The 9,330-nt window shown below is 47.1% G+C and overlaps 1 protein-coding gene and 1 long non-coding RNA gene across 12 annotated transcripts in view; one reads left to right on the plus strand and one right to left on the minus strand.

The window, feature by feature from the left end:
- LOC108445930 overlaps nt 1-9,330 on the minus strand; it is a 32,802-nt gene that overhangs the window by 21,067 nt on the left and 2,405 nt on the right. For 3 of the 5 annotated variants that reach the window (XR_001860981.1, XR_001860980.1, XR_001860983.1), the window contains exons 3-4: nt 2,710-2,866; nt 2,242-2,519 (exon numbers count right to left, since the gene is read on the minus strand). This is a non-coding gene — a long non-coding RNA (uncharacterized LOC108445930). Of the gene's footprint in view, nt 1-71; nt 1,582-2,241; nt 2,520-2,709; nt 2,867-9,330 lie in introns of those variants that run through there. The other 2 variants (XR_001860982.1, XR_001860979.1) reach the window with 2 other exon arrangements.
- The window catches only part of LOC108445928, a 22,418-nt gene that overhangs the window by 11,387 nt on the left and 1,701 nt on the right, over nt 1-9,330 (plus strand). For 5 of the 7 annotated variants that reach the window (XR_001860957.1, XR_001860958.1, XR_001860960.1 and 2 more), the window contains 5 exons: nt 2,221-4,174; nt 5,595-5,654; nt 5,917-6,130; nt 6,913-7,374; nt 9,105-9,221. Coding sequence is in view for 1 of the 7 variants with exons in the window: in XM_017731138.1 (XP_017586627.1) it covers nt 2,221-2,524 (304 nt within the window). In the remaining 6 variants the exon portion in view is untranslated. The remainder of the gene's footprint in view (nt 1-2,220; nt 4,175-5,594; nt 5,655-5,916; nt 6,131-6,912; nt 7,375-9,104; nt 9,222-9,330) is intronic. The other 2 variants (XR_001860962.1, XR_001860963.1) reach the window with 1 other exon arrangement.

The following is a 9,330-nucleotide window of genomic DNA, read 5'->3' on the forward strand; positions in this document are numbered from 1 at the left end:
TACCTAAAATACTTGGATCAAAATGGCCGTGGTCTGGTGGAGGAGGGCAGGAGCTGCTTCTGCTGGGCTGGCCATGTGTCCCACAGACTCATGTCTCCTTACCTGTTCTGGAAAAAGCCAAATACCCCGAGTATGTTGCCCGGGAAGTAGTCCATGTTCAAGGCCACCCTTGGAACTCCTCCTGAAGCTCCTTTGAGGGCCCTCATGCTGCACCTCTTGGGAACAAGGAGGACTTCCATGACTTTTCTAAAGCCCCTGTCCAGGGGTTTGTGTGTTAACTCTCAGTGACATCATCACCTCGCTGGAGTTCGGGGCACCAGAAGGTCCCAAACTGCCCTGCAAACAGGGGACACGAACGGAGCTGAGCAACCTGCACTTAAACAGCCTCAGTTATCAGGGCATTCACTTCCCAGTGGCCAGAGCAGTAAGGACAGAGAGAGGTATCACTTCAGGTTGCCTGAAGCAGGACAAGGGACAGCAAAATCCAGCTAAGTCTCTAAGTCTAGACTAAACTATCTCTGATTGCAGCCAGGCGAAACACTCGAGTGTAAAGCCTGAAAGTGCTTTACAAAAAGTGGAAAGTAAAAGCTTTTTGTACAAGCATTAATCTTGATGCCTCGCTGGGGTCAGCTGGGAGTGCAAGGAAAGAATTCAGCGCAGTCAGCACCGGGCTGTAAAGATCTATGTCCAGCTTTGCATTTCATTCTGTTTGTCTGGGCTATTAATTAGCTCTTTTCAGTTTCCCTGGGAAGATCTGTGTGTTAGGGCTCCTGAACACTCATAAAGATCCGTCATTGATTGCTTGGGCAGCTAAATCAGGTCGACACTTCACTACTCAGAGGTGTCTTAACTTTGCATCCTTCTCTGCTGGGGCAGGAATACCGGGATGACTTCGATCTTCTTGGAATCTGCTCGTACACGTTGCTTTCCTAATTTCATGCCTAGGTATGGCATTTCCATTACAAAGGAATTGTGTTGTTGAGCTCTGCTGGTCTGGGTCTTTCAATAGCTGATCAGAGCTTCTGGTCATGTGCTCGTGCTCTTTTCCCTCAGAACAAAACATCCTCTACACAGATCCTGGGCTATCAAAGCCCCCGAAACAGTTCAAGTGCCAAACACAACCCCAACGGCAGCCTGAGAAATGATGTCTCCCAGTGGGGCTGTTGAATATGCACAAACGTATGGTCTGTTTTCCAACGTGCCTGTCAGAGCCCTGCTGCTGCCTCCAGCAGAGAAAAATATTTGTCATAGGCCATTTCCCCCCAAACTTTACTGCTTGCAGGAAATAGAAAATGTTCTTTTCCAACATATTTATTTGTGTTTGACTGTAATCACACAGGGTTGCATTTTTCCCCTTTCTCTGGTGACCCAGCAGTGTCCAGTGCTGTCAGTTCTGTCATTTCCTCTTACCTCTCACAGAGCTGGGAGCCTTTTCACCCCTTCCTCTGGTGTCAGCTGGACTCCAGGTAAAAATTCCATACAGGAGTTGAGCTTTAAGGTGGGTGTACTCCACTCAGATTTACTGAGCACCCTGTGCAGGTTTCCCTGTTTTTTAAAGTCCCCATTCTCTTGTTCAAGTACCTGGGGAAGGTGTTCTGATGTGAACAAGGCTTTCCAACACAACTGTAAATGCTGCTAATTTTTCACACCATCTCTTTTGCTGCCTGTGTTTCCCCATACATTGAAAAAGGGATCCCTTTGGTCAGAGGGAAAATCCCCGCTGTGGGAGCTGACATAGAGCAGCGTCACTGCTCAATTCCCAAAGTCTGCTTGTGGCTTTTGGTTGGGGTTAATTAAGTTCCTAGAAGTTCATAAGTAAGTTGGTGTACAACTTTAATGTGCACTTATCTTTGTGGTTTGGACCCTCCTGCTGCAGTGTCACCCTACCCACCCCGGGGCCAGGAACTCCAAGCAGGGATTTTGTCCACGCTCCAGGCTGTGTTGGCATTCCCACATTCTTGATCATAGAATCCCAGAATGGTTTGGGTTGGAAGGGACCTTAAAGACCATCTTGTTCCACCCCCCGCCCTGGGCAGGGACACCTTCTACTAGCCCAGGGTGCTCCAAGCCCCATCCAACCTGGCCTTGGACACTGCCAGGGATCCAGGGGCAGCCACAGCTGCTCTGGGCACCTGTGCCAGGGCCTCAGCACCAAACACAGCCAAGAATTTCTTCCCAATATCCCATCTAAACCCACCCCTCTTCTGGTGTCCATTTTAGGCGAAGTGCAAGATACCTTACCTTTGTCACTTCTAACGGGACAGGCATCATTCACTTGGCTCGACTGAGAATTAGTGAAACCTCTCACGTGTCTCAGCCACCTGTAGCCAGGAACAAGACCAAGTTCTTCCTCTTCCTGGTGTGGAAACTGCTCACAGCGAGGTACCTGCTCTTGGGTCTGAGTTCCCACTGCTCCCATCCCACAGCAGGAGCCTGTGCACAGCAGGTGCTTCTTCAGGAGCCTTCTGCAGGCACCACACCCCAGGCACTGCTGCATTTGCCTGAAATTGGAGGCAGAACTTAAAAAAAAAAAAGAGAGACAGGAAGAGAATAGGAGTGGTTTTGAGGATTTTCTTCCTGATGTCTTTCACTGGTACTTTTTTACAGCTTTGTTTTTAAGCTGAGCATAATTCATGAACTCTGCTCTTTAGTAAAAACACATGTTAACAGCAGTAGTAGCAGTAAACATAAAAAAAAAGTCAGCCATACTATGCCTTGTGGTCCCCTGTGCTGCTTTCTCCAAAGGCAGTGCTTCCCAGAATATCCTGGCAGCCTCAGGAGTGGTGGACACCGTGATGACACCCCAGAAGGAGCAGCTGAGTGCTAGTGATTGCTGGAGGTTGGCAGGAAAACACTGGACTCCCGTCTGAAAACACAAACCCAACAGATCACAGAGCAAATGCCAGCCTGAAAGAGGGGTCAGAGGCAGATTGCAGCCCTCTGGGACTGGGAAAACAGGAGATTTGTGAGAAAGCTTTTCTCCCTCTGTCAAATCTCTGTTATTTGTTACCTGCCTCAGAAGGCTCACGGCTGAAAAATACCATTGCTTTGCTTCGTGGAATCTAAATGTCCACATGATACAGACATAAACCTCAATTTCTTCTCAGCCCTCACCAAAGGTTTTTGGTCACAGAAGGAGAGTCTTTTTGAGAAATTGATTTTTGTTGAAAACCTACACTTCTGTGCTTTCAGAAACGAAGGGCACTTCTGATAACAACTTCTGATAGCCTGAACATCTTTCTCTACCAGTTCCCCACTTTCAGCAGTGTAAGTTTGTTCCAAGCATCTAAATTCTCTCCAGTTTTTGGTAGTGATGCTTCTTAGCTGAACTCCTTTGGGAATGTGAAGGCATCTTGCTTGTGCACAAAACGTCCATTGCCTGTATAGCATAAGAGCATTTTCCTCCCAGATTCCCCTGCCAGCATGTGCCTTCCACTATGGGAGGAGGAAGAAATGCATTTCAACTTCTGGTCCTTCTAAGAGCATCCCTCAAAAAATGTGTATTAGTGGGCAGGGAAGAAGGTGGAGCAACAGCCTGGGCAACATTTACTGTGTGGTGGTTCCTGGTCACAAGGAGCTGGGATCAGCACCTTCACCTCATCTTGGAGCAGTGGTGTTCAAACCCCACCAATCCCTGCTGGAGTCAACTCCCAGCCTGTGGTTTTCTGCTGCTCCTCCTGCTCCGTTCAGCATCTCCGAACACCTTTGTGTCTCACTTGGACAGAGTCACATTCTGACCTCTGAGACACATTTCATATTTCTCAGAATCAATAACTTCCGATGCAGTTGCAGGAATACCGGGCAGTCGATAAGTCCCGTCAGGTTCCGTTAGGAGGAAAAGCGGAGCAGCGTAAGGATGACATTTCTTAGGAAACTGCTATCCGGGCATATTTGTTGTTTCAATTTGTCTGACTTCAGGGCTCAGCCAGGGACTGCAGCCTGTAGCACTCATGTAATTTGATTTTAGAGCTGCCATTCAGGTGCTGAGGGAATAACAGCAGCGGCAGAACCCCTGTGTGGCAGCAGACCCAGCGATCCTGACGTGCCGAGTGCCCAGACCTGTCAGGGAGAGCCGAGGGCTCACGGCTCCTTCACCCACGTTCCACATCCCTTCGGAGCTCCTGGTCTGCTCTCCTGGCTTTGATCACCGATCCCCTGGGACGAGCATAGAAAGGTGGGAGAATGATGATGTTTTTGCAGAAGTGTTGCCCTGAAGGGACGTTTAAACAACAACAAAAAAGTGAAATGAATGTCTGTGAGAAGTGTCAGATTGGAGCTTGAGGAGTCAGACTCTTCACCTGTCTGAAGGCTGCCCACATTTTCCCTGCCAGAGCTCTCAGTGCAGCACCATTCCTTGGCACAAAGTGTGTTCTTTGCTTTTTAAACTGTCCTTGTGTCCCCACATTGCTCAGTCCTGCAGCTGAGAAAGACTCAGACTGTGCTGATGGGGGTAAGAGGGTGGACTGGTAACACCAGGAAGGAATGTTGGCTAATTTACCCTGGTTTTAGAGTTGCTTAAAAATTGCAAGAGGTTAGAAATGATTTAAAAATAAAATTTATGCAGAACGAGTCAAGACATATCCCTGCTTTTAAACCAGGAACTGCTGGGAACAGAAGCTTGTTTCTCTCCTTAGTAAATCAGGGCTGTACCCCTGCTATTGCTCTCTGGGAAGAGACCTCCATGCTCTCCTCTGACAGCTACATCACCAAGGCCTTGTCCAGATTTTTGCAGCATTCCCAGGGGCTGCAGCACAACCTTTCCTGGCAGGAAGGTGCTTTGGGAGGCACCACGACCACAGTACACAGACCCCATGGCAAAAGAATTCCCCCGGGACTCCAGGCATCCTTCAGTGGCACACTACAAGCCTGGGGAACGGAAGCCCTTTGTAAACCAGGTCTTATTCTGAACAGTTTAATTTTACAACAGTTCGAGCTTGTCCATTTGTCAGACAACGTGGTTAAAATGAACAAGTCCAATATTTCCTCCATGAAAAATCCATTATATTTATAGGAAATTCCTTCACAGCATCTGAAAGGGTGATGAGGTTTGTCTGAGCATTCCAGTTGGAGGAAGCAAAGCCAAAACTCTGACTTTAAAGGGCTCTCTGAGAGCGCATGAACAAGATCATTACAGCAAACAGGACTCTATCCCTGTCCCAACCTATTGTCCAATGTCTTTATTCCTTCCTGTTTCTGTGGCTCATTGTCCCTGTCTTCACCACGTCATAGCAATGACTGGTTTTGAACTGTTGAATTAGTGGACTGAGGTAATTTTGTTCATATTTACTGTTCTATCACAAGGTTTTAATAGCACTCTGTGCCTCCAGTTCCTGCCACTTAAAGCAGAGGGACACTTCAGCCACTATATCCAAACAATGACTCCTGGAATAATTGTTTCTGTATATTCAGTTTTAAACACCTAAAATCATAGTCTGAGATACAGACCAAAAGGAAGGACACCTGTGGGAGTTGTTGGTGTTGACAAACCAGTCAAGTCTCTTTGGTCTCAGGTTTTGTGTGGACTTGCTCATCTAACTCTGGCTGATCTGTTTGTATCCCTCACAAGTAATGTGTCCTTTTCTTTCCCTTTCCAGGAGTTCCCCAACACATCCTATTCCAGCCATATGACCAAACACCCCAGCTGACCCTTTCAGGTAACACACAGAAAGGGCCGGGCTGTGCTGCTGTTGATTCCTGCCACGGGCAGAGGGGAGGTCTGTAAGGTGTGCTGGGATCCCCGGGAGCAACGGGCTGTGTGTTTTTCAGGCATCCTCTGCTGTTGGTCTAAGGTTGTTTCTTTGATTTCCCAAGCCCAGAGGCAAATGACTGTTTCTGTGTACTAAGCATCAATTCTTGTCCTTTTGTTCTTATCCTTTCTCCTCTCCACGGTTTTCCTCTCGCTTTGAATTCTCTCAGAACACTGCAGTCTCACTTCCCCTGGCACAGGAGAAAACGTGATGGTGTTTACAGAGCAGAAGCACTGGGACTCAGGAGATGTGAAAGGTGGCCCTGCTGCTCTACCTCCAACACCTCTCTGTGGTTCTGCTTTCTGACTTCCTGTCAGGATAACCTGGACTAAAACCCCTCTGGGCTTTTTCTGTGTGATCCTACAGTGTCTGCCCAACCTCAGGTAAGACCTTTAGGCATTCCCATTATATGAATGAGAACAAGATTGTTGGTGTCAGTAATTAACATTCTTGTGGGATTGTTGGAAATGCTTTGGGATAAACACCACCTGGAATCCTGGCCTGGTTTATGTGGTTTTTAAGATGCAGAGGAGACTGATCCTGTTCGCACGAGAGGGCATGGACCATCTGTCTCCTCTCTTACTGGGTGTGCAGGGAGTCTTTCAGTCCAAAGATGAGTTGCAGTAACTCAGGGAGAAGTGGGACACTGGGAAAGTGTTCCCATGGACAGCGGGAAAGAGGAATGGAGACTCAGTGGTCAGTGTGTCGCCGGTAATGATCTCATCTGAGATCAACAACTAATGACAGCCACCAAACCAGGAAAATACAGTCACTGAGAATGCTGTGAGCACCTGTGGCACGGTGTCATCCCACGACAGGCGTCCAGACATGAAATCTCACTCTGCTGACACGGACGACAAAAATCCTGTTCACTGCAATAACATCAGGCTTTCCCCTTGGGGGTTACCTGCATTTCTGTCCTTCTGGATGCCCAGAGAGCCACATCCCACATCATTATGCACTTCCTGATAACAAATGCATTACCCTTTTCTTTTAAACTGTGGATCAGATTCCAGTAAACACTGCATCTTGGATTCTAGGTTTCCTCCACCTACCTCTGAAAACCTTAAATAAACAAACACTGGATTAGAACTCAGCAGCTCCCTTGCTTAGCGATGGAAGCCTTTAAAAGCATTTTACACCAACTGTCCTGCTTGTGTTTCAGACTCTGTCAATCTAGGACTCAAGGAGCTCCACCTTCCTCTCAGACGTCCTGGGAAACTCACCTCAGTGATTGGAAGGTTGCCTCCATTTATGACCCTCCCTGACTCCACTGAGGAGCTGGAACTGCTGTTGACATCAGGAATGACAGAAGTGTGTGCTGGGGTTGGAGGATTTTTGGCACATGACCTGTTAACCTAGAATTTGCTCGGCAAAGTCCAGAGGATGACTTTTAACCTCAGAGCAGTTTGCAAAACCACATCTGTGATCAATAAATGTGAAAAATAAATGAAAAAAATAAATCTATCCCCTATTGAAGGATGAAAGACAGCACACCTTGCTGGGCACTGGTGCTGGAATCGGGATGGAGATCAGGAATAATTGGAGAGGTCACGTTGCCAGAAGTTGTCCGTGGATAGAGCTGATGCCTCACACGAGGGAGGCAGCACAGAAGGTGAAACTGAAGGTATCTCATAGCTCTAAGTCTTAAACTTAATGAGCCACGTCTTTATTTGTGCTGCAGCCCCTTCTTATCCCAAATTGCCTTAACCAGCTGCCAGAGGATGCCCGGTAACGAAAAATTCTCTGGATAACAATAAATTGGTGTAACGATTCAGTGTCACCTCACATCCCGCTAAGCAATAGAGAAATCACGGTGAGAAAAATAGGCACGACCAGAGTGGCACTGAACAGTGCAATCCTAATTCCATCACCCTTCTTGTGGGCGACAGATAACCCAGTGCAATTTACAGCCGCTCTGAAGCGGCTCCAAGTCTCAGCAGGAGTCGGGAAAGCTCAGCGTAGCCTCGGGACTGAGGAGTCATAAAGATCAGGGGAGTTGTTGTTCCATAACCTTGCCTCTGCATCAAAACCAGGGGGCTGGCTTGGAATGGGAAGCACTCCAAGCAAAACACAAAATTTTAATCACCGAAATGAAGGTCCTCCTCTGGCTCCCTCTCTGGAGAATAGTCTGTCTCTGCTGATCATGCACAGACTTCCAAAGAAGGTAAATTTTGGATTTAAATCTCTACGTCAGTGTGTGGATGACAGCGTTAAGTCTTGGCTGTAAGGCTGAGATATCGCCAAGAAGAGAAAAACATTTTTTCCACTTAAGTGGCTGAGGTAGGGAAGGTAAATATATTGTCTCCCACTACTAAAGGGTGAGGAAATCATTTATACATGTGTATTACACCTTTGCACCTAACAGTGGTGGTTTTTTTAAATTCAAGAGTCTAAAAGTTTAGAAATACCAACACTAAGGTGGCCTGTGCAACTGTAATTTGTCCCTTCCATGCATCTGCATTATGATAAAGTATTTAATTGTAATTAGATCACACACTGTTCTTTCAACAGGTTCCTGGCCTCACTCATTGTACAGAATAGACTGTACTCACTCAGTAATCATTTTATTTTCTCCTCGCTGTTCACTGTGTGGCCCATGCTTTATTTACAGCAGACTATTCAAATATTGTTCTGAAGACAGATTTATTCATTTCCTCCTGAGCTTTTCCATGGGACTCATCACTATGGTATCCAAGTGCTTCACAAACTCGAATTCATTTTCTCAACACCGGAGCGAGAACTGGTGTTGTCCTTATTTTACAGACGAGGAACTCGGCCATACAGACAGAATAGTAAAAAATATCTTTTCATTTCAGAGATCCAATTAGAAATACTAAATGGCCCGATTTTGTCAGAAAATAGAACATGGCCAACCATCTAACCGAGTCAGAAGTTGTATAAATTCTCAGTTATTGCAGATTTATCTGCAAGAGCTCTTCACTTCTGCAAGTCAGGCTTCAAAATGTCAGGCTAGGCACCTGGGCAGCACTGACTGCACAATTAGTGCAGCGCAGGGCAGGCTCTGCTTAGGGACTGTGCTTTGCATCCCACAAATTCCCAAGGCTAAAAATCCTTTCTGGGAGCAGCAGTCACCTGCCCCACCCACAGTGCTGTGCTTGCTCCCCCCTCAGTTCCTCACGTGGTGCATAAAACACCTACATCTGATTTTTACAGTAAATGAGGTGGAAGTTGTTGAGGCACTTGCCTGGGTTCCCTGACCTTGGTTTAGTGTCTGAGCCTGGCTTATCCTTCTGCACTGGCCACCTTTATGCTGATGTTTGGTAACTGGGTAGTGTGTTACTGTGCAGCCTGAGTACTGTTGTTTTATTGAATATGTACTTCTTTCCCATGTAGAGATAACGCCAGCAATGTAATCCTGGGTTGGCACCGATGCAGGCCATCAGCAATGTGGAAATTGCCCCGTGAGGGATGTCGTGCTTGGCACAAGCTCCAGCACTCCAAGGGGGTGAGGTACATTCTCAGTGTATTTCAGGCACCTGCTGCTGACTGTTTTCCAGGTGGTCTTCATTCCCCTTCCTAAATCCTCACCTTTCTGCTCTGCCTCCCTCCCCCAGCTTCT

Source organism: Corvus brachyrhynchos, unplaced genomic scaffold, assembly GCF_000691975.1.
Source record: "Corvus brachyrhynchos isolate BGI_N302 unplaced genomic scaffold, ASM69197v1 scaffold164, whole genome shotgun sequence".
Taxonomy (NCBI): Eukaryota; Metazoa; Chordata; class Aves; order Passeriformes; family Corvidae; genus Corvus; species Corvus brachyrhynchos.